The sequence below is a fragment of the Dromaius novaehollandiae genome, chromosome 22, assembly GCF_036370855.1.
Source record: "Dromaius novaehollandiae isolate bDroNov1 chromosome 22, bDroNov1.hap1, whole genome shotgun sequence".
In the NCBI taxonomy this organism is placed as follows: Eukaryota; Metazoa; Chordata; class Aves; order Casuariiformes; family Dromaiidae; genus Dromaius; species Dromaius novaehollandiae.
In genome coordinates, this window is record NC_088119.1 from 6338672 (window position 1) to 6363781 (window position 25110).

The window sequence follows — 25110 nt, forward strand, 5'->3', positions numbered from 1 at the left end:
ATATCTTTAACAGCCTGTGGTTAAGTGATATAGCAGAAGTAGGACCACTTGAAGTAATCTTTTGCTGTGGATATGTTATATTACCTCCTGTATTTGGCTGCAAGAAGGCCTTTGCAGCACACGAAATTTGGTTTCTACATATTGAACTGAGATTCCATTGAGCTTTTTTCCATGTAGTTGGCTTTGATTAAATACAAATCTGGTCGGTTCCGTGTGCTTTTTCATTGTTATGTAGCTTTTAACTCTGGCTGTTCATCTGAAGTGGGGCTTCCTCTTTAGTTTCAGTGAATGTAAAAGTTATGCTATGTTGTATTTGCCGGTCATATTTTTTTTAGTAATGCCATTATGTTGTTGTTCCACCAAGATCTTTATGCTCTGTGACTGCTGTTGAAATGGCTTCCTTCACGTTAACTAGCCGCCGCAGATATAATCCGGCAGTGCGGGTGCTTTATTGTTTCTCTGGATGGTAGCTGGAATCTACTAAAATTCACACTTGCCAGTAGCTAGTGGTAAAAATTGTTATTGTTGCAGCACGACGATACCCAGCTGATTAGCTCATTCTCTGCAAAATTTCGGAAGCAGAACAGAGCTGCACCACGAGGCAGTGGCCCTTGTTAACCATCCCAGCAGGTGTCTTTGTGATGCTGGCACAAAAGCAGAACCACTCGGATAAGAAAGCAAGTAATCCACGTCCTTATTGATGTAGCTGCCGTAAGAGAAGCTATATTCTAACTGTAACATGTCTGCATGTTTATTTTTTATTTTAGATATGTATTGAATGGAATATTAGGCATGGATAGTGCTGTCATCTCTGACCGTGACACTGCTGGAATATTGGCTCAGAGAAGCTCATAATGAATTCAGCAGAGTCATTCCTCTGCTCACCTCTTCTCCTTATGGTTTCCCCATTTTTTTTTTTTTTTTTTTTTTTTTACCCACAAGCGATTTGTAGCCTCTTTGGAAATGGATATTTTAACTTGCTAATGGCCAGTGAATGTGAAAAAGCAGAACAGAGGTTTGCCAGCTGACTGGAATCGCTTTTTATCTGGAAAGCACGGCTTTGTGAACCGTTTCTTTATAAAGATTACGTGATGGTTCTGTTTTAACAAACAAGAAAATGGTAACTGTAGACCATTTCCCCTTTTTTGGGGGGGGGGGGCAGGGCAGGGCAGGTGTAACTGATAATCTAGAGATCTATGATCTAATGGAAAAAAATCAGATTAGCAAAAAGTGTGGGTGGAATATGCTAAAAGCACTGTCTGACCTTCACGTGGGGTCCTGTGCTAAAAGAGATCGAGAATTGTGAATAAACCAGAAAAGTTATGCAAGGCTCAGAAGGGGAACCAGAGGGCTGAGTAAAATCCTGAGTTAAAATATTCTAATGCTTTGTCTTGAAATAAGTATTTCAGACTAAGTTGCTGTATTATTATCATAAAAAGCATTGAAAGACTGACATGCAGAAGTAGTAAAATGTTAATCATACTTCTGAAAATATATTTTTATAAGCTTCTCTTTGCATTTTCCCAAGGGTTCCAATTTGTCCACAAGTCTTACCAAAAAATAGCCATTTTTTTGTGCTAAAAACTGTTTTCTCTCTTGGTCCTTGTGTGTTTAATTCGAGGTGGTAATATTTTAGGAGGGATAACTGCCAGCAGAAAATTAGTAGCTTTAATTTAACTGTGTATGGGAAAATTAAGCAGGATAGATGAAAGCTATCCTTGAGCAAGACAAAAGCGATTTAGGAGTTTATTTGAATGCTTTCAGATAAGAGGATAAAATTTAGGGCACACAATGAAATGACCTAGCATTTCAAACTGGCTGATACTTTAAATTGGCTCTCTCGAATCAGTCATGTAACTCATTTGACGAGTCACGTACAAAGAGTTAGATGGCTATCGGGGGGATGAGGTCAGGACTGTAGGGTGGGCACGCGGTGCAGAATATCCCATACAAGTAGCCTGGCAGCTAGGAGCAAGTAGACGGACTTTAAAGGATATTTAATGGCCTCATTTCTGATATTAGCAAGTCATTGGCCGCAGTCGTCCTCCCGTTCTCCTGGTTATCCTGCTGCTTTCCCTATTGTAGCAGGGGCTGTGAAATGAGAGAGGGTGGGAAGCTCTGAAGGAAACCAATTGCTGAAAATACAGGTGGTTTGAAAAGTACAGATTGATCAGTTCTTATGGTTCATCACATTAACCTATATTTTTGTCTCAGCATAGCTACTCTAAGTATTTACATTGTCAAATCAAGTAACTTGGATACTATAGGGTTGTTGATGTAGAATTGGAAGGGGGTCTTGAAACCTTACGTATGTCTGCTTCTCACTCGTCTTTAGAGGACTAGGGCAGCCCTTTCATCGCTTGATTATTGCTGGGATGAAAATGTTATTCAGTGTGACGCTTAAATTTAAAGGTGGGCTGGCAACACTTTGTGGGGTGTTGCTTTAGTACTTGGGTTATGTCAGTTTTTTGGATAACAGAAAAGGGGTAGCGATGCCTTCAAAAGGGAGATCCCTTCTGGAGAGGTTTGTAGAAGTAGCAGTAACTTTATCTGTAGCCTTCAGTCTGAAGGAAGCGTCTTCTGTCCCCTGATCCCTGGTCAGGGCTTGTTATCATGTAGTAACAATTTTGCTTTTCCTTGCTTGTATTTTTAGCAAGCTTTTGGCAACTTTTCAGCATGAATATTCCGAAAGGCTAGTTGGATCTTCCTGGAGAGCAGCGATACTAATGTTTCACTGCAGAGGAGCAGGCAGGCTGCTTGCAGCAGAGGCATCTGCCTGCAGTCAGAGGCGAGTTTGGTGTCTGAGGATGACACGCTGTGTGGGAGCTCTCAGGAGTGCCATGGAAATCTGTGAGCCCCTTCCTTGGTGCTTGCTGTCTTCCAACTGGGCTGAAAAAAAGGAGAGAGGAAAAAAAGCCTTTAACCATGGCCGAGAGAATGGTGTTCCTGTTGGTCAAGGTGTGCTGGAAGCTCATTGTATAAGTTGTGCTGGTGACACATAGGCGGTAGCAGTTATAAGTGTGCATAACAGAACTCAATTTTCTTTTTATCCTTTCATGAGCCCATAAATTGTCTTACAAGTTCTATTAAAATACATTGCAAAGTCTGGCGGATCAAATTGATTAGAAAATGCTAGAATTCAGATCCCTCCCAATTACATTTTAGTCTAAAATGAAAACCATGCCAAGAAAAGAAGCACAAATGGATTTCTGCTCTATGACTTGCAAATTCTGTGATGATAAATATAATCATCACTCTTCCCCCCCCCCCCCTCAGTTTATTACTACGATGCAGTTCTTATTTGGCACGTTCCTTACTAAATCTGCTCAGACGAGCTCTTATTTTCCCTCTTATTTAGTATGTGTAGAGCGAAAGCAAAGAATGTTTAAAGAAACCCTGAAAGATGTGCAGCGAAGAAGAAGGGCCTGCAGGTGAGGAAATGATCTTGTGGGTAAGGCAAGAAAGACCCATTCTCTGGCAACCTCTGTGATGATTTTCAGTCATGAGGTCAAGCTCAGAAAGAGTCACTATTCCAAAACTTTGTCAGGTGGCCACTGGTGATGCATACGCTTCCTGGATGCCTGGGTTTTTTTTTTTTTTAAGACATGTGGGAAGCAGTAAGCACAGTTTTGACCGCTTAAGCAGTGGAGATCAGTGGCAAATGTCATTGCTTGGCAGCTGCAGTTTGGAGAAGTGAGCTCAGGCTTTGAATGCTGGAGGTCTTGAAACCTGGCTCTGTCGCCACTTCACCCAATGGCTTCAGGCTAATGTATTCATACATTTTTCTGTTTGTTAAATCCTCTGATCTCATGTAGGAAACAGAGTAGATGTTTGTGAGATGTTTATGAGACTGTAGAACAATGTGGACCCGAGAAAAATGCCATGAGGAAATGAGGAATTTTGTGCTTATTTCTGGGTTTCGAAGCTTTGCAATAAATGCAACAAAACATGGAAGAGAAAGATAAAAATGTTACAGTGCCTTTATTCATTGCGTTGAATAATTTGGCAGTCTGCTGACAAAAAAATAATGTGAACACGATCTTATCTTCTTGTATCTTAATGTGTCCTCACGGGGAACCTGAATTTTGGCATAGGCTAACATTTCCACACTTGTTTTTGCAACATAAATCATTGCAGTAGTTTTTAATACAAATAAGCAGTTTCGTGTTTAGTTAGTGTTTAAGAAACAGGGTAATGTGGCTTTGAAAGTCTCCTATCGTCATACCAATCTTCATTACCATGTCAAAATACACAAGACCGCAGGGCTAAAGGAAGGTTCTATTTAATGCCTCAAGTCTGAGTCTCCTCCGAGTGAGCTGTTGTCCCCTTGTTTGGTTTCAGATGTGCAAGACCCTTCCTTCAGTGGTGGGTTATAAGTTTGTGGCTTACTTGAATGCGTGTAGTCAATGAAATCATTACGCTTTCGGTAACGTAAGTTTATTGTGATGTAGAGATGTCCTTCTTAGGCTTAGCATGAGGCCTTATTGCCCTTCACGGTGATATGCTGTCTGAGCAGTTTTATTAAAACCGTGAAGGATGTGTGTGTGAGAAGCAAGCAGTCATGGCCACGCGCAACCTGTCCCCATCTTGCAGTGTAGTCTCAGTTCAGTTGGCGCTCTGTACTAGTCCTCAGCAAGTGGAGAGCACTGATGTTCTCACTGCCATAGAGATGAAGTAAGACAGTGTCTTCTATCTTGAGTTTCTATTCTAGGTCAACCAAGATTTATGTCCTTGCTGTAACATTTTCCAGGTTATTCTTTAGTACCCATCATCATGTAGGTTGGGAAACTCGGGATGTTTTGTTGACCCAGACTCTTCTACATGCCTTTCTCTAAAGAAGTTAGGTGAGCTCTGGAGTCGGTGAAGCTTGGCTTTCTGAATGTGTCTCCCCCTTGGCTTGGGTGTCTAAGAAACTTTGAGCTCATGTTTGAAGTTTGTCGTGATCTCGTTTTTGTAGCTTGCCTTTCTCCTGTCGATTCTCTGCTGTTTAATAGGAGTTAAGTTCTCAGCGCAGCTTTTGCATATTTGAAAAACAGTTGCTCCCTCCTGGGACTTGATGGCTGTCACTGAAGGCAGTAGATGTTTCAGACCTGGTGGGAATCTCGTGATTGTCTGTGACCCTTTTCAAAAATCTGAAGTAACGTGAGGAGCAAACAAATCTTTATTCCCAGAGTAGACCAAGATAAAAGGTTGCCCTTGTTTTGTTTTTTTGTTTTTTGGGGTTTTTTTGGAATTTGCTTCTTGCAGCAGTGTCACACGTCAGGGCTTGCTCGCTAGTAAAAATGATTGGATTTCCTCATCCCTCCCCTTTTTGTGTTCTGAACGAGCAATTAGAATTTCCTAAGTGACAGCTCTTTGGCTAAGTAGAGATTAAATAGACCCAGGAGACTTCTTCCAAAATCCTAATCTTTGAAATTGAAACTCATCTGCAACCAAGAAGACTCTCTACTATTTCAGATCTTCACAGAGGTGTAGCTGGATGGTGGTCACATCCCACCTCTGTGGGTTTGTTGCTGTAGGTATTGGTCTGACTCCAGACACCAGTTCGCCTTCCACAGCCCGCGGTGGGGTTTGTGCCATAGGTAACTAAACAAACTGACCTGTCTGAATTGGAGCAAATCGAAGGATGTGATCCTGAAACTTCCCAGGGCTGCTTTGTTTCTGGTCTCTGCAGTCATGTCTTTCCAAGAGCAATTAAAATCTCCTGGAAAGTTCTCTCTTATCCATAGCTTTGTTTCTCGTTGTAGTATAATGGTAGCAAATAAGGAGAAATCCTGTGCTCAGTGTGCTCGTGTCCTGTTTATATTCTTGGAAGATGCTTATTTCAAGGAATTCTCCTCAGATGAGTGCGATATCTTTCAGTCCTCTAGAATTGTTCGCCACAAAGCGTATACCTGGGATGAAGATTTTAATAGTTGTCAAGATAGAAAAGGATTAAGGCTGTTCTGGTATCTCTGATGCATGTATACTATGCATATGCATAATATACGAAAACATAGTTCATTGAATTATGAATGCATAATTTGTGGGATATACTTTTTGTTCAGCTGAAGCATCCTGTTCTTTATATCTTTTTTTATAGAGACCTTCAGTAATGTCTTATTTCTGCTGTAATGCATGGTATTGCTGGAGGGAGGAATTCTGAATCTGTAAATCCCTGTCGCTGCTGCTGAAGACTGTTTTCTATTTCGACTGCTTTAAAAAAGATAAAATTTGCACTGGTATTGACAATGCCAACGCTTCTAGCCTGGCTCAGATGGCAGGTCCATCTGGTGCCGTGTCCTGTTTCAAAGAGCAGAGCATCATCTACCTACCGCGTCCGGCCAAGGAGCAAGCACCCTGCAGCTGGCAACCGTGAAATACTAATCCTCAGAGCAGAGCCCAACGCGGTACCTCGTACTCTGTTTTAAAGTCCTGAAGCATGAGCGTTAATCGCTTTCCCAAGATTCATTAAATTATAACGCTGCTGGCAAAGACACCTCTGCTGATATTTGCTCGTACGCAATATCTTGGCGCAATTAAAAATAAATGAAGTTCGGAGAAGCCCGCCTCTGCTGCGGTTCAGCGAGGCGCATCCTGCACTCCGCTTCCTCCCTGCCGCTTGCAGATCGCCGAGCAGGCGCGGGGCCGGTGCGAGAGCATAGCTGCGCTGCCAGATTAGGGGACAAGCAATTTTTCACAAGCTGGCGGAGAAATTCTGCCCTTTCTTGGAAAAACGGGGAGAGGGAAGCAAAGCAAGTTATCTGCCAGTTTTGGAATTTTTTTTTTTTTCTTCCCTTCAATTAAATAATTGCAAATGCGATTTAAGCGATTGTTTTTTCCAAGGTGCAACTCTCGGGTAGGCTGTTGGCTTTTCCCATCCAGCCTAAGGTTCGTGCTTTGTCCCTTCTACAGGGGGTGTTCCCCTTCTGCGGAAACAATTTATTAATGAACCCTCTCTGCGGTTTAGGGTGTGTAGCCGGTGTAATGTGAGCAGCCTGTAAAGGAAGGAGTTTGCAGGCTGCTTCAGGAAGGACGTGAAGTTTCTAGGGTGTTTTTTGGCATGCAGGGGAAAGGGTACGGATGCAATTTCTGCATGACTTGCCTTAGGGAGGGAGAAGGTTAGTTGTCTGTGTGGCAGCACTTGCAACCTTAGAGACGGCTGAAACGTTGGATTTTTTCGTGCCCTTTCATGAAAACTCGGCTTTCCCCCTTGAAAGTATGTCGATGTGCCTGAAAAGGGGCAGCAGGGACGCTAAACTGGGGAGTCCGCAACTTCCGAGAACCACCTTTAGGTGCTGGTAAAGCCCGTAAAGATCACGTTGTAATGCACAGTAGCTTTGGAGTAAGTTTTCTTGAAGCTCTTCAAAAGAAGAGCTTAACTTAAGTCCCATTTTTTCCCGTTGGTTATTCTCCATCTTTCCCAGATGCCTGCTTTGCGGTCAACGGGGTTAGAGGTGGCTCTTTGCAAACAACTACTGCATTTCTTTCGGTCAGCCCGAGTGGCTTTCCTGGACGTGAAACAAGGCTCTCCAGACCCCGAGGGCTCAGAACCGATGCCCACCCGATATTTTCGCCCAACTGCAGGTTGGGCTTCCCCTGGGCAGCTGGGCAGAGCCCTTATTTCACTGGTGGAGGCTGTCACGGCTGCGTTACGTGCTGCAAGCGCTCGAACCTGGCACTGGGTGACTGGCTGTCACGCTGGGCAGCCTCTTTGGCCGGCTGCCGTATTATTTCATGCCTAATGAAATAATAGTTAAGTTTAAAACAAAGGCATTGCTTGTAGTATTGAACGTCCTCCTCTTTCCGGCAAACACAGCTCGTTTTGACCCAAAATGCTTGCATTTACAAAGATCCTGATTTGGTTTTGGGGTTTTTCTTTGTTTGTTTTGCGTTTTTCTTTTTTTAAACTGCCTGCCTAAACGTGCCAAAGTGCATCTTTTAAATTTGGGTTGCCACCAGGAGCTAGACCTCTTCCAACACCTGGCAGATCTCAGGTTGCGAAAGCAGCTCTGAAAGCAAATAGCAACTGCTCCAAATTTCCCCGCTCCCCGATTCCACAGGGCAGAGCACGGTGATGGGGTGGAGGGGTGAGGAAGAAGCCTCCTATGGTGGTGGTGATTTTTTTAACCCATCCTACCTGCCTACTACAAACGGCCTATTTTCTGCCCCTAATGGTTTCTGCCTAACAAATGGTGTTTCTTTTTTACAGCGTTATGATCCTGGACTTGTTGTGGTGATGGTAAACTTAGCAGTGGTAATTTTTTATTTTCAGACTGAATTACTCCTTTTGTCATCAGTGCACCAATATGTTAGGCTTACTTTCTCTGTTGTAGCCATCATCCTTCTGCTTGGTCTTTCATTTTCCTTTCCTTTCCTTTCTTTATGCACACTTGTCTGATCCTTGTTCATTAAAGGGTATTGCTAAGAAGGGATGTTTCTGTTTGTGTTAGAATTGCCAAAATCAATTGAAACATAAATTTCTAATACTGTCCAAACTTGATTTTCCCCAACACGATGGGCACTAGCACTTGCTACTGCATTTTACAAATAGATTTTGAAAACTTTGACTGCCTTAGAAGGCAAAAGTACTGATGCACCGTTTGGATGCAGGGGTTTACCAGGGCAATGAGGCTGCATCGAAAGATCTCAATTGCTGGAGAAACCAAAAAAAAACCAAAATAAACCAAAAAAGCTCGGGAAAAAAAAAATAATTGTTGGCACTTGCTGCCAATGATTGCATTCGGTTTGCCGCTTAACCAGTAAATCCCTGGCTGAGACGTTATGAAAGTGATATTGCACTTAGGAAGTCATTTTTATAACCTGTCTTTAATTTGGTCCTTTTGCTAAAAATTGCAGTCACTGCTTACTTTATTATACCATTGGGCGTAAGAGAAACATTTTTCAAATGGAAAATGCTGTTAAAATACCCAAATGAAAGCTTGCTTCCAAATATTATTTTGGAGCAGCTCGACCAATAGTTTTGGACTTGGTAAATATGCCTGTCAGTAAATTTGTGGGCATGAGAGCAAAAATATGAACCAACTATTTAATTAAATGGACTTGTTTCTGAAAGAGAAATAGGTGCCTCTGTTCTGTAGTTCGGAGAACTATAAAGACGCAAGTCTGAAGTAGGTTCCCGTTGAGGTCTCTGGAGTTTGAGATCCATGGATTGTTATTTCTTTGCAGGAGCTAGAGAAAGTTAATATTGGAGTACAGAAAGCTGATATCTATGTATATATACACCCAGGTTTTCTGAGGCAGTTTTAAAGACCTGCAGCCTTTTGTGCATGTGGATTGCATTGTAATATTTTTGGCATGATAAAACCCGCAGATCTTTTAGCCCAAAGGTATAATATATGTGTATGTGTGTATAACAAAACAGTTGTTTACACCAAACCAAGAGCAATAATAAGGGAAGTAAACATTCTGTTTTTTCACTCAAGGTATGCACCGGATAAGGTAAGTACTTTTTCAGTGGGCTTACATCACAACAAACAGCGCGAGTTGTGATGTAAAATAATAATTAAAAAAAAAAATTAAAAAAAGCTGTGGTAGTAAAGTGCTTGTCTGCCCCATTTTGCTTTGTTTGGCTGGTTATGAGTGGATTAAAGATATGTTTAAAAAAAAAAAATCTCCAGCATAGTTTGATTAGTTCAAAGTCAATTTTCTTCGCAACTAGTCCTTTTCACAGCTTACAGATGACACGGCAAGTGCTGGAGCATCTCTCCGCAGGAGCCTGGGGAAGCAGGTGGAGATTCACCACCCGTCCTGGAACGGGTGCTGCTTTTGGAGGAGAGACGTTTGGCTTACGTGCCACTCGAGTAGTTTTCCTTTCTCTTGGGAAGGTGCAAAATTTGGTGGGAAGGAGGCTTCCACGTTTTTATACAAGAAAGTCGCAATTAATTATTAGTGTGGTCGTGCAATAAAATATATTGAATAGGTTTTTCCCCCCCCCCAGTGTCAGGAGATCAGAGGTATATATTGCCTGATGTGGAAGCACTGAGAAGGTTCCTCTCTCAAGTCCTGTTAATGTCCCACACTAGGACTTGTCATGGTTGAACATTAACCACAAGTACGTTTTATATAATCAGTTAATGTTCAAAGAATGCCATTTATCAGCACTAAAGGTGCGTTTTAGCTTTAACTGGTTTGGAGTTGAGAAGCAGGTTTGGATGTAAGCTGTGAGAATGGCTTGTGTTTGGTTCACTGTAGCTTTCTGGTCTCTGCACTCCAAGGCAAGATCTCTAACCACCCAAACCCAATGTGTAAAGCGAGTTGTGGCAGTGGGCCGGCCTCTGACCGCCTTTGTGTGTTCCTGTTACAGGGAGAACGGATCCCATCCCTATCGTCGTCAAGTACGATGTCATGGGCATGGGGCGGATGGAGATGGAGGTAAGCTCGTTTGCCTTCAGCGCTGCACCCCGTCATTTATTTTGTGGGTCTTGGAGTTTACAGGGAAGACATTGAAAAGCGGGAACACGTGCAACGAAGATGAAGAAAGCCTAGCTCTTAAATCTACATGATCAGAAAACATTTCTCTGCAAAATACATATTCTGTTTACCCCTGGTTACCTAAGTTGTGAGGTCTGGATGCTATCCTAAATTCCTTGGCTTTGAGGGTTTCATCTCCCTAAAGCTAAGGCTGCTGCTGGCAGCGGATGGGCCTGTTGGGAGCCACCAGCTTGGGAGGATTAAGGAAATGCTTTACGTGTGGGTTTCACTGTGGGATGACAAAACAAGGAGAGCGAAGTACGATATGCAGCGATTCGGTTTCAAACCTCACCTTTTAAATTACGCGTTCTGGCAGTCTCGGTAGCGCAAAGTATTTATGGGGCAAACTGCATCTCTTCTTTTCTGAAAAAGCTCGACTATGCCGAAGATGCCACTGAGCGGAGGCGTGTACTGGAGGTGGAGAAAGAAGACACGGAGGAGCTGAGGCAGAAGTACAAGGTACTGAAATGGGTGCATTAATATCAAAGTTCCTGTGGGCTGAACGGGAGAGGATTTATCCTGATAGGACAGATCTCTTGTCATTAGGCTGTGGTTAATGGCAGCAGGCATTAACTCTTCTTGTTCTTGTCTTCTTTTTGCTGAGATTACTTAGATTTTAACAAGCTGGTTATCCACTTCTGGGAATTAAAACCTTGGTGTTTCTTTAGCTCCTAAAGAGCTGCAGGATGGCATCAAGGCTTTTCTGCTGTTCTGGACAGAGCAGTTCTAGGGTGGGCAGAAGATTTCCTTCCCTAGACTCGGGGCTGCCAAGTTTTCCTAGTGAACCTGCCACGTTGTCGGTGCAAAATCTGCATGCGCAGATATAAGATGGCCAGTTATCAGCTGGAAGTGGAGTAGATCCGCTGCTGTTACTGAGGAAACAGTGGAAAAAAAAATGCATTGTTGTATCATTACCAAAATCCTATTTTTCTTTAAAAAGGTGGGATATGGCTCCAGTTTTGAGAGATTAATGGGCTGTGTGTCTTCAGGAGAGTTTCTCAGGCAGCATTAAAAAATATGCATTTTGCATTCCCACAGGATTTTAAAAGCCTGTGGGGTTTTTTGTAAGCCAAAGACTGTTGTCACCTGTTTAATGATAAGAATGGGCCATCATGTTGGCACTGAGCGTGACATGTGGAAACATATTTGGATTAGCAGTAACAGAGTTTCCACTTTGCACTCTGGGGAAACGTGGTCTTCCCTAGTCCTTTAATCCATTCCTCTGCTTACCAGCCTAAAAAGTACATCAAGTCTTAGGAAAGCTTGCTTATCCAATTTCCGTGGGATTTGAGAAGTACTGGGGTTGAAGAAGAGCAGTAGATACTAGAATAAAGTGTCAATTTTGCATAAATTGTAATTCTCTGAGGAATAATAGAAAGGTAGTTTCCATTCCATTAAAATTAAACATAACCATGGCAGATCTAAAATGCCTTTTCACTGGTTGAACAGTTAATGCTGCAGGCAGTTTATCCAACTACAAAAATTTCTATCTTCCTTTCCTGAGATTTTTTTCTTTGCTAAGTTGAGACCTTACCAAGCAAGTTAAGGGAATTGCTGGTATACTTGTTCGTTTTAAAATAAGAGCCACTGTAATTGCTTTTAAAACCAATTATTAATTGTGGAGCTGAATGGAGTTAATGATATCTTCTGGCACGCTTTGAAGTAAAGCGTGCTCTTAAATGGGCTCATGCAGATTGTGGCAAACAGTTCCTCTATGCCCAGGTGCACGTTCTCCTCAAAGATGTTTCTTCTTTTTGTCATTTTTAAAGTCACGCTGGGCGGCACACTGTTCACACATTACAAAGGAGGAGGTTTTAGTTGTGACATTAGCCGGTGGAAAGCAGCATGTGACCGAAAGCTAGGATCTCTTTCTGCAGTATGCCCCTCTCTGTGATGCTAGGGATTTTCAGACAGCGGCAGCTGCAGAGTGCAAATTATTATTTCATTTGCAAGTGGCTGGTAGGAGCTCTTGTGTGAATTGCGCGTAATGATGTTTTGTCTCGAGTCTGCAATGCAATTTTTATGGTACAGTTCTTAGTTTTTTGCAATTGTCTTTTCAAGTGCAATCGAATGTGCTTTGCTTTGTGACGGTTTTGTTCTCCTCCCAGTATTCAGCGCACGTTCTCCCAGCAACTCTGTGGAGCAGTAGCAGTTTCTCACAACTCACATTTATTTTTATTAGCATGCTTTATCGTTAGGCTTTTGCATTTCCGTATTAATCTGTGACAATCTCTCCAAGCATAATTTTTTTCATTGCTCTGCGGGAGTCCATTATGTAATTGCCAACTGTGGCTGCATCGTGATTAGCCATTCAGCGAGTCTCAAAGGAATTTTAGATAACGTTGCAACACAAAAGAAGCAAGAGATGTTGTCTAATTCCCTGCTTTTGTATAGACTCTGATAACTCCGGTAGCCCCGTTTTCATTGTTTAGCCACAGGATGCTTTCTGAAGAAATTGCATGTTGTGCAGGAAGCATGTTCGTGGCTTCAGAAGAGCTTTAAACATCGTTGTCCCGTGACTCTCGTGCTGTTCTGTTTTCCTTTCCTGTCTTCGCGGAGACCTGCTTCAGGCCCCAGCCTGCAGATACCATTTTTTTTAAACAAGGGCCTTGGGTAATAGACACATGAAAGCAGGAGCTTGAAATAGATTTTTATTTAGAAGTTGAGTAGTGCTTTAAATTATTAAAAAAAAAAACAAAAAAACAAAAATCAACTTTTAGCAGTAGATTTTTAGGATTTTTTTTCCCCTGGGTGTTGAAATTTTGGAAATACATCTTGCAGTATAGAAGACATGCTCAGCGATATTATTTTAACATAATTTTGACATGATAACTGTGAGAAAGACCATATTCCCTTGAACAAAATCTTAGTACTATTTTTAGAAACTTTGTTTTTTTTTGTTTGCTAGCTCCCCTTGCTAATGCAAGGAAATTTCCCATAGGAAGCTTGTTTTGGAGACTGAAACCCTTAAACTCTCATGTGCTTTTTCTTAAACATCATGCTATTTTTGTCTTATATAATTGACCTTTATGCCAGTTGAAAGTGGATATGCTGAATAGCTATGCTGCTATGCCACTGTAAGTACAGCGTGCTTTACAATATGGCATTTGTAACTTTTTTTGTTAATATGCATCAACACAAGTGCTTCCATTTTATTAAAGTAAACCTTCTCCAGCGTTTTTTCTGGCGGGTGGTGATGTTTTGTTAGTTTTGCCAATAGGAGTGTAATCGAAACAACCCAAATAGAGATTAGCCCCGTGATTTGTGTGTCTTTCAGCCTGAGCTGCGTTTCGGATCGGCCCAGCACTGGCTAACCAGTGAGCGGGTTGTCCGAAGTCTCCGTCCAGCTGCGTCCCGTTGCCAGGAGGCACCAACTAGAGCAGCAGGGACACTTTGAGCTCCCACTGCATTTTGAGGGACTGTGATTTCCATACGGAGAGGGAAATGTTGAGCATGCAACACTCAGAGCTTTTTGATGCTGCCAATCCAAAAGTTGGCACTTTATAGCAGAAGAGGGTAGGACGTGACCATTACTAATGCAGCTGCCTCCCCTTTGCTCGGAGGTTTAGTTCTGTACCTGTACAGAAGTTGCGTTATCTAAGATACTGTCTGTACAACCATGAAGCAGAGATCCTCCCCTCTTTTTGTTAAATGGCAACTACCTGTATGTTCCCCATGTGATCACTGGGCTTGAACTCCACTTAATGGACAGCATTGCTCCTGGGAAAATATCACTGGCTGAAAAAATTACCGTAAAGTCACACCGGAGTGAGTTAGGCTCAGTGGTTTCCAAACTCTGCTTTCCCGACTGTGTGTCTCTGTTCATCCTTATTGAATTACAGACAAGCTGAGATCAAGCAGACATCTGTTAGCACTCAAAATGGAGGAAGCATCAGCGTTTAAAGTTTTAAGATTCTCTTCCAAGAGCAGTGATCTTTCTGCTCCCATGCGCAATTTGTTCTTCATCTTACATGAGCAGGCAACTGCCAGTTTATGTGTTAGCTTGAGGATTTCAGCCTCTTTTATTATCTCAGACAATGCAGCAGGCACTTTCCTTGCAGCCCGGAAGAGGACTGACCGACTACTGTCGATACTAGCTTTTTTCCCCCCTTTATTTTTAATGTCAGGAAATTGAAGTGGGACTAGGCTGATAGTGCTGCAGAAGTGTTTTTCGTGCCTTTTAATTTGTAAAGACTAGCCTGCTAAGTGAAAATACTTTAGTGATCTGTGTACCCTAAGGTCCTCTTAAAGACCGCTTTCCTTAAAGAAGTAGCTCATCTTCCAGATTGTTTTGCAGAAAGTTTAACTGAAGTGTGTTTTTGTTAATTTTGCAGGATTATGTTGATAAAGAAAAGGCGATTGCCAAGGCTTTGGAAGACCTCAGAGCAAACTTCTACTGTGAACTCTGTGACAAGCAGTATCAAAAGCACCAAGAGTTTGACAACCACATAAACTCTTACGATCACGCTCACAAGCAGGTAAACAATTGTTGACAGCACAGTTCATCAGTTTTGTATTCATTGCAGTGGTCTTGTTTGTGGTTAATACTTTGAACTGCCCTAGTGTGTTTATTTTCCTTATAGCCCCAGGAATAGGTTTTTGATGTTGTTGGTTAAGATTTTTATGCCCGCAGCAGAATATTCATCTAAAAAAAAAAGAATCAGGGTTGGCATTAAGCAGCTTGGTTTTGAACTACCCATGAGCAGGAATGGGCTGCTGTTAAACTAAGATGATGACCCACGGGTCGGGATAGTTCCCAGTTTGTATCAGGCTTTAAAGCAGTGCAACTTTGGAGGCCAGCGATGTGCTGTGTGTGCACATTTTGATACTTTAGTCTGTATTCTGTCAAGTTACTGAAAACAGACTAGGAAATAACAGGCTACATCAAAAGAATGACAAAAAGAAGAGCAGTTTCCAAATACTGTAACCCTCATGAGAGGATGGATTCAGAATTTATGTGGAATTGGCTTTGGTCCCAAAGATTGGGATGTTCTGTAGTGGCTACGTAACGCTTCATACTGCACAGTTAATAATAAAAGTTCATGCCTCAGCCTAATCTGTGTGAATGTTTGAAGCTGCTAAATGAGATGCAAACGTACAACAAATAGCTGCATTGTGCTCATCTAGAGAGGACATTGCCCAGAGGAGATTTTCTGATCTTCTTAATGATAAATTGTAATAATACAGTCATTAAAATATTGATAACTTATGTGGATATCTGGAGGATGTGCTGTAGAGTTCTGAATCTCGCAAAATAGCAGTGAAGCAACAGCTTTAAAAACACGAATATGGCATTACAGTATATGAATTTTTTTTGTGTATTAAGTATAGAATGTGGTACTTCAAAGAAATTCACTAAGGAAGTGTTAATGTGAGATCTTGTGACAGGACCGTTTGAGTACTGTGAATTGCGGTTTAGTAGACTTAAGAGCAGAAACTGATTGATTTGCTTTGTATTGGGAAAACAGGCTGTTTTGACAGAGCTGGTGGCACAGTCGTGATACCGGATAGCAGTGTACTTCATCTGAAGTTTTCCATCTACTTGGTTGAAACTCGAGTGCGATTATGTGCATCTATTTAGGAGGTGGAAGGACCTGCTTATGGCACGTTCTTGCAATGTGGCAATACCATGTGATTATGACAAGTCCTGTTTAAAACTGTTGGGTGGTTAATAGGGAGACTGGTAGGAGGTTCACTAAATTGGCAGTTTTTCTAGCATCTAGAGATGCTATGGAGGGAGAAACAAACCTGTGGAAAGTATCCACCGCCTTACCGGTATAAAAGCAGTCATCGTTGGGGTTACAAGAAGAGTGACGAGAAAGAAAAATGTCTCAGGAATACGTTGTGGCTTAATTTTCTCATTAGTAGAAAGAATTTTGGGGTTTGTTGATACTGCTGGGCATTTCTGAAGGAACTGATACTCTCGGATAATTTGCATCCGTTGCAGCGACTTCAGGCAGGTGTTGGAGAAAAAGAGCCTTCAAATTTCTTGATAAATTGTCCAGCAATAATTTCAAGCTGCCCAGGAATTTATACACCAAGGCAGTCATGGTTTGCTTAGGAAAAAAATTGCTTGTCCAGCTTGATGTAGTATGAAATGTGTGTCACCCTGTTGGCTCAGTGTTAGTAGTGAACTTGAAACTACTGAGAAATAACCAAGTAAATTTGCATATGTAACATTATCTCACTTCTGTTATTCATTACCACTCAAGATGGGCTCATTTCTGACAGTCTATTCTGAAGTATGAGGTAGTTTTTAAAATAACCACCGTGCCCTTGAAAACATGTTGCGTGTTGTTTTACATTTTGCATCTTTGGGCAAGAAAGCACAGTTACATAAAGGCAAACATAATTGTTTTCTTTAAATAGGGTAATAAGACTGACTTAGTGCTTTGTAACATTCCAAAAAGACTTAACTGTAATAGAAAAAGACTTCCTTTGGTCCTTTTTATTTTCTTTCTTCCAGTGCTGAACAGTTTTGTTAAGCAACTGGGTATTTCAGTATTCATGATTAGCAATTTCTAAAGAAAAAGTAAAGTGGATGAGAGAAGACATTCTGGAACTGAGATTATTTTTTTGTCCAATTCCTGCAAGGAAAAAAAAATCCTATTGCAGACAAGGGATCTTCTGAACGCAGGGAGGAGATTATCTAATGCACTTGCAGACTATATGTAAGGTATATGTGACTTAATGATTTTTTTTCCTAAACTAAAATGCTAAGTGTCAATAAAACTTCTTGCATCCTAGATAACTATAGCAAACCAATCTGGTATATATGACAAAACATAGCAGATGTATTCTTGGGACAATTTCTTGAGGCAGCAATGTTTCAGGTTTGTCTTTTTCTTAGCTTGTTGAGCAGATTTCTGCAGCGTCATTTTTTGCTTTGGAGTGTTTTTGGCTACACATAGCCACAAGAGTGAAGCTTTGCCTTGTTCCTTCCGTGGCTCAGTGGACGTTAGACTCTCCCTGTAAATAGCATTCCATCCCCAACTCCCTTTCTGCTCCCAAGTTATAAAGACACTGTCTTGTATTCCAGGAAGGAACTCAGGATTATTGCGAAACAGGGGCAATAGGTAAGTGTATTGATCCCTACTGGATAAATTTTGGACCCACCACCACCTTGTCGACACCAAACAATTAAAGGGGAGGTTTTATTATGTCCTGGCTACACGGGTTTCACAGCGTTTGGATATAACCGAGTTATCTGACATCACCATTAACCTCAACACTGAGATTCTATGCAACAGGCAGTATCTTTAGATTACCTTAACTGGGAAAATAATCTTATTAGCACAAACCATTGGGCTGTTTAAGTTCCTGTATTTTAAACATTGTTGGAGGTGTGCAATGTTGTTTTCTAGGTTTTTTTTAAATAAGGTTAATCCTTGAAATGAGAAATACAGATGTCCTTAAAAACACTAGCTTTATCTCAGGCTCTCCAAGGGGAAGGTTAGAGAACTAAAATCAACTTGTTTTCATACAGATGGCACTGCAAGGGAAAAATAAACCCAGTTCTCCGAAAGTTCATTCAGTGAGCAAATGAAAAGGGCTGTTGCCATAGGCCTAATAACTTTCTTTAGTACCCTGGAAAGCTACTTTACTGCACTGATACTTTTAATGGGTGTTTGTTTTAGCTGTGAGCTCTTGAGCCTGGCAACTAGAGCTAAAGGGCAGCTTTATGAAGGGCCCCCACCTCTGAAAGTGCACAGTCCTGACTGCTTCTAATTAACAGGTTAAATGTGATAAGGCAGATGTAGAAACTGCTGCTGCAGTTATCAGGGAACTTGGATGCTGAACATGGGACCGATGGTACTAGTGTATTCATTCCTGTAGCTCTGCATTATGTGATGTCTGGATGTTTGAGAGCTCCCGCAGTCTTTGAATTTGGTGGATTTAGTGGAAATGAGTCTTTGCGGTATTGCATCGGATTCGGCCCTTAATTTCTTTGAATTTTGACTTCAAGATAAAATATTTCACGTTAGACTTGCATGAAAAATGAACGCGGGTCACCTTTTCTGGGGTTGTACCAAGTTTGTGAGCGGTAGGAATGAACATCAGAGAACCATCATCTGTATCACGTGTTGCTTAGCAATTTTAGGAAGCTCCGCTAAGCTTGGAACTCTTACATTTAAATAATGTAGCATTTAGGGTCTCCTCTCTTCCTTTTTTCCCCCTCTTTTTTAACTTCTCACGTGGTTTTTGCCACAGTCATCTGTTCACTACTAGCATGCCCAAAGAGAGGTAGAGCTGTTTCCCAAGTCACTGACCCTACAGAATAAACACAGTCACCTTTGAATTCGCCGCAAAGAACATGTTCCCGCGTGAACCTTTGCCAAGCTGTGAGAGCTCTAACCGGTATTAAAATGTAGTCTTTTATGTAGCTTTCCTTTTTTTTCTGAATGTGTGGCATTTTGGAGATGTAGATAATTAATTCTGCGTTACTTGGCTTCTCTTTATAAAAAGACAAAGGGAATATATTTCCATTAAAAAGTCTTGGGGGGGGGGTGAAACTAAGATGTGAAGCTATATATACGCTACTCTCTTCATGCCCTAATTATCCTGATCCTTGCTTCTAATGCTGAGGGGGAGGAATCTGTTAAAGCACAATAAAATTACAAACACAGTCGCTGCTGTGATTGAGTTCTCTAAAACCAAAACCTGAACTTTCTAGTTTGGGGAGAAGTGTACTTCTGCTTTCCAAAAAACTTGCATTTTCAAGCAGAACTTGAATGTAGAAGACTTCACCAAGTATTTTAGAGAGATACTGTTTTATATCAGAGACTTTTCTAATACAGAAATAGCTTCCCATAAAAAACAAGCAGGGAGGATTTTTCTTAACCCAGTTTTAGCAGTTTAACTGCTTGTTTGTGCAGTGCAAACACACATGGGAAAGAGTACTTACTCTGTACATACGTGGAAAGTGTTCAGTGAAATAAGAGTCTTCAGTGTGCAGGGTAAAGTAAATAAATAAAGTAAATCACTTTACATTGTGATCACAAGCACTATTAGCTTCCTGACGAATGAACAGATTTGTGTCGTTGGTTTATCCGTGTTTTATTTCCTTGTAGTATATTTTCATAGGTTGAAAATGAGATGTCGGGGAAGAAGAGGAAATAAAACTGCAGTTGCATGCTGTTTCCCCTCTGCTCTTTTCAATTCTTTTATGGTAGTGCAAAAAATACTAATTTCTGAAAATAAGCAGGACTTGCATTATCACGTATATAAAATTATAAAGCAAAGGTTGCCATCCTTTGAGCTCGTATTAGCTAATGATGTGGTTCACTCCCAGGAGCTTGTGTGGTGAAGGATCAAGTATACGTGAAAAGTTCAGAAAGCCAGAATCCGCTGGCATATAATGAAAAATGCATTATAATTTTATTTAATAGGAATTGGCAGAGAGACCGGAGAACAATAGTCGGGGAGGAGCAGGCTCTATAGTGGGATTGAGCTGTCACATGAGCTGCCTTGTGTTTCAAGCCCATGCAGAAATCTTGCTGCACCTGAACACAGTGTATCCCTCTCCAGAAGATGAGGTTTGCCGTGGAAGTCTCAGAGCTTCATGTGTAGCGATTTATGAGAACTGGAGTGCTTTTTCTTATCTTTTCTGAGGATAACTTGATCTCTTCCTGCTCTGCAATTTTAGGCATAGAAAGGCTCTTAAATGGGCGTCAGCTGAGTGAAATTGCACGGCTTTGTCAACTTGAATTCAGAAAATCCATTTGCTGTTGGTTGTGAACCTGAAAAGCGGCGTGCTTTAATTTGGGATTGGAGAAGCCTTACCTCGATACGATCTCGCAAGCAAAATCTCATGCAAGGATAGCCACGCCGTGCACTCAGTTTTTACTCCTTTCTTTTTACAACAGTTTCTGAACTATCTCTGGAGCTTTTAAATGATGCAGGAGTGCAGGCTGTTTAAGCCATTTTGAGGAGAGTTGCAAGTTAATGGTTTTGCATGCCAGTTTTGCCCCTCCTGAGCTATGCAGCGATCAGAAGATAATCCATTGCTGTAGCTCTCTCTGTGCTGGGTTACTAAGATAGCTGCAGGTTTTGTCGAAAAGCTCTTCTGCAAGAGCCTGACTGCGTTTGCAAGGACTTGTTACTAATTTTGTTAGAAACAAGGCTCAAAACCTAAAATACTGCATGTTACAAGCTGTGGTGGGTGGCAGCTATTAACAAAAAGCAATACCAACCTGAAGATGATTGAGATGTTGAAGTATTGCTCTTCTGACTGCTTTGAGAGTGCAGAAAAGTTGGACAAACGTTATTTTAGTGCCTAGTGATTTCTGTGCCCCTAGTAATCAGTTGTTGGACTTACAACCATTCTTACAAGTGAAGCAATAAAGCAGTAAAATATTTCCTGGCTTTGTGCTAACTCATTCTGCAGTCTCTGTAAACGTGTTGAAAAGCGTTGTGCTTTCTCAGAAAGCACGCTGCTTGTCGGGGAGAAATCTCTCTAATTTTTCAGTCCTGTAGCGGCATGGAGTAACATGTTTGATAAAGTCCGTAACAGGTTGGTGGTCCCAATTCTGTTAAAGAAATTACAGTATTGCTGAGTGCAGTGGGAAGACTTAAGGCTGGCTTCACGCCAGGGAGACTGATTCCCAGGGCTCCTTTTCCTTAGTTAGTGGGGAGAGGCGCCTGGACCATGATTGAGCATGATCCCAAAGTATAAAATCCTTATTCCTCTTCCTCAAGCAGAGCCTGTTTCTGCACTGCATTGGTGGGGGAAAGGGGCAGCTGTGTCACTCATCTCCTGTGGCTGTTCAGCCTGTGCAGACACCCATACGTACGGTGCAGTCCAAAAAAGTAATTTAGAGATCTTGATGGATTACAATAATGAATGCTTGATGGAAATTTCTTCAGTGTAAGCCTAGCTTAAATATTGATTTAGTTCAAATAGCTTTCTGAGAAAGCGGAGAACCAGAGTATGCTGAAAAGCATTTCATCGTTTTAATGTACTCCTTTTACTACTGTAAAAATGTCCTTAGCGCTTTTAATTGCTTCGCTCCGGTTATGTTTGGGGAACGACGGTAGGGATAGTTGTAGTTGACTGATTATCCACTGTTCCTTTCGTGGATAACGTGCTGGTTTCTGTTCTGCGCTTGGAACAATTAGTCCAGTAAGGGTTACTGTGACAGGGTATTTGGAAAACTTCTGGCCATTTTAAAGGCTCTGTGCTAATCAGCTGCCTGCGAGGGCAGACTTTTGGATCTCTTCCTGCAGCAGTTTGTTTTTACAGGCTGTCAATCCGCTCTTGTGTTCCCTCCTTCCCGGGATTACTTGTCTGCACCGTAATGCAGTTCAGCCAGGTTGGAGTTTCGGCTACTTGTAAATTTTATTTTTGCTCGAGAAATCGTTTCTCGTGATGGATGCATCATTTTAGGTCAGTCAAAGATGCTGAGCTACATTATGTTCCTTATTTTGCATCTTATTTGGCACAATCCCAAAGAGAGATGGCACTTACCCGGCAAGACCATCCTTCCTTCTAGCTCCCGTGCTGCAAAAGAAATTCAGATTTGCATCATTGCCTCCTGGATACACTCAGTGGCCGCATACTGCTGTTTGCAGGAGTCTGCTCATAACCTTTTAGTGCTCACAGCTCATGTTGCTCAAGAGCGTACTGTAAACGAGCATCTTGGGCACTTGAGAGTGGCATAGACCGTCCCACCGAGCGAAAATAGTTGCCAGACCACGGACAGACATCCTTACAGCAGCAGGCTCTTCGGGGTACTCTGCCTTGAGATCTCTTCTTCCTTGGTAAAGTCAGCTTTGTAAAATCAGATCCTTTTCTTTCCCCCCAAGTTGGGGAGTAACAAGTTCTCAGCACTCTTGAAAATGTGGTTAGTTGCTGTTGTCCTAAAACATGCAGATATCAGTTAGTTTAGCTAGTTGTTGCCACACGTTGCGTATTTTGGAGTTGTAATGCATCTCGACAGTGCCACTTGCTTTATCACTTCTGATTTAAGTGTTGCACAGTAAGAGGGTGGGAAGTTTGGGGGAGCAGAGGCTCACAAGGGTCAGTGTTTACAGAAATGGGGACAGTATCCCGTTTTGACTAAAGCTTTTTATGTTGCAGTGAAGACAGGGTTGTATTGTGGGCAGCTGCATCATTATCAACTGACTTCAGAGAGCCTGTTTTTATTTCATGGGGATATGTTTCAAGCCAGGTCTGGAGGATGGAAGGGGGTTTCTGAGCTCAGCATTGCACCTTCCCCTTTAGAGGTCACAATTCCTTTCCGTTGTAAACGGCTGGACCATATTTTTTCCCAAATGGATGAGTGACCTAGAGACTTGGCGTCAAACCCCAGTTAAATAGTTTTGTCAGCTGTTGGTGACTTTAGCTTCCTGTAGCATTTTAGATGTCATTTAAATTGGCGTGATTTAATCGGCACGATACCATTGCTCAGGCCATTTCTCTTCCTTTAGAAAGAAATTCACTATTCAACACTGAACATGCACCACAAAACCCTTGAGCCCTTTACTTGTGCTGGTGAAAGTAGCTGTGTTGCTCCAGGTGGGATCATTGCCGTGTCTGTGCGTGTGCGTGTACGTGTCCGTCTTCCTTCTCCCCCAGGCTCCCCGAAACTCAGCCCCGTAGCGTCGATGGCCCAGCTCCTCCTCCATAGAATAGCTTGCAGACATGCTGAGAACTTGTGTAGTAATGCTTGCTTTTTATTTTTTTCCTCTCTTCCACTCTTGTTATATTTTTACTTTCTTTTTTTCTTTGTGATGTGACGTTTTCAGCTGATGTATTGAAAGCAAATCCTTCTAATTTTGGAGTCCAGATCATAAGAGTGAGTTTCTTTCTACTAGTGTCTGTAGCTGTATTTTTTTTTCTTCCGTGTGTGTGTGTCCTCCCCTCTGATTTTGGTAAAGCTCAACCACGTTTAGTAAATAATGATTAGGTAAGCACATCCTCTGTCGTGTCAAGTCTTCCTCTTTTTCACAAAGCAATGTTCTCTTTACATTGGGCAAATTCTTTCCTCTAATTTGATCTTTGGGTTAGTTTTCAAATCAACCGTTTTGTGTCTAAGCGTCTGTGACGCTGCTCCATTAAAGAGGCAGAGTTGGCCAGAGGGGTTACTAAGAATTTTGCAATGATTCATACATTTTATTTTAGGGTTTTTCTGAAGTGACTACTGCTTTGAGTACCTTTAGTCTTTCAGGCCCTTCGTGAAACGTTTAAAGACGTGAAACTTTTTCACAAAGTGGATACACGATGCTTTCTGAGAATTGGGCCTTTTGAAAGGGTTTCAAATTATGCGCCAGAAAAGGGAGGGAGAAGAAAAAAAAAAAAAAGTTATTTCAATCCCTTTTGATGGTTTAGGTCTGTCTTTGCTGTTTTCTGTTCTTAAACTTCTGTATAGCGCTCTAAAAACGGCTTGTGAGTTTTTGCATGTAATCAAAGGAAAAACAGCCTCTTTTCCTAATGCTTTAAGACAAGGATTTTCAAAAATCATCCAAAAAATTTGAGGTTCACTTCCTATTAAATTGGATATTTATATTCTCTCAGTGACTTTGTGTTTGAAAATTCTTGAGTTTAGATTTGCTTCCTCATGTGATGAGATTCCTGGGGGATCTAGTGTTTCTGCCCCCCAAAGTGGTAAACCCCCAAAGACCCCACTGCACTCTAGTGAATCTTGTCTCATTCCAGACTGTCTCAAAACTGCCGTCAGGAAAACAAGCAACTGTTCGTGGTGTGTGTCCTGTTATTTATTTGCTGTACCATTTGCACAGGGGTTTTTGGCACTTTCTCCAATGTAACTTGTACATTGCTTTTGTAAGATACAACACCTGGGTAACTCTTTTGCACCAGCTAATCCCTTTCTGTTCTTTGGCCCATGCTATTAAGACTTCTGTCCTGCGCTGTGTATCCAGTACATTTGTCCCCTGCAAGAGCAGCAGAGTAAGCAGTTGTGTTGCCTTTTTTTCCTTGCAGAACTTGCTTTTTGCTTTGAAATCAGCTTTATCGAACAAGCTAAAGAAAACCAGTCAAATTGATTAGAAATGCATACACAGACCTGAAGTCCTAGCTAAAAGTGGTCAACGGTTGTCTTTTCATTTAGCTCCTGGGAGGATGGCAGTGTGCTCTCTGGTTTGTTGAGCTAAGATACTGTTCTCTATCCTAGCTCAATAAATTTTTATGGGATGGGGGTGGGGTAGGGGGCATTTTACAACATACTTTCCAGTGCTGCAGCAGAGAGACACTTCAGCGCGCTTATCGCTAGCCACTTTTGTCTAATCTGTTCCTGTTCTCTTTTGCCTCAGAGGTTGAAAGATCTTAAGCAAAGGGAATTTGCTCGCAATGTCTCTTCAAGATCACGTAAAGATGAAAGGAAGCAGGAGAAAGCCCTCCGGCGTCTGCATGAACTGGCTGAGCAGAGAAGGCAGCCTGAGTGGTGAGTAGGGGTGATCCCCGAGCGCCCTTGGAGTACGTGTGCAGGAGTCCTGCTTGGGACTGGGGCCCTTTGCAGCAGTGGCCTTCTCGCTTCTGTAATCCTGAGCCAAGTTTTGAGGGAAAAGCTTTGCACTTGAGTTTAGCCTATTGCTCTATTTTTAATAGGAGTGAATGCTCTAAGTCGGTAGTCCAGAGCATCGGTAGTCCAGAACATCCCCAAATTCTTTATCCAGCAA

At 41.8% G+C, this 25110-nt stretch overlaps 1 protein-coding gene across 3 annotated transcripts in view; it reads left to right on the plus strand.

The window, feature by feature from the left end:
- The window catches only part of GPATCH8 (G-patch domain containing 8), a 57872-nt gene that overhangs the window by 26177 nt on the left and 6585 nt on the right, over window positions 1-25110 (plus strand). For 2 of the 3 annotated variants that reach the window (XM_064524456.1, XM_064524457.1), the window contains 4 exons: window positions 10307-10374; window positions 10846-10932; window positions 14808-14951; window positions 24745-24875. In XM_064524456.1, the coding sequence (XP_064380526.1) occupies window positions 10307-10374; window positions 10846-10932; window positions 14808-14951; window positions 24745-24875 (430 nt within the window). Of the gene's footprint in view, window positions 1-8191; window positions 8237-10306; window positions 10375-10845; window positions 10933-14807; window positions 14952-24744; window positions 24876-25110 lie in introns of all 3 variants that reach the window. The other variant, XM_064524458.1, reaches the window with a different exon arrangement.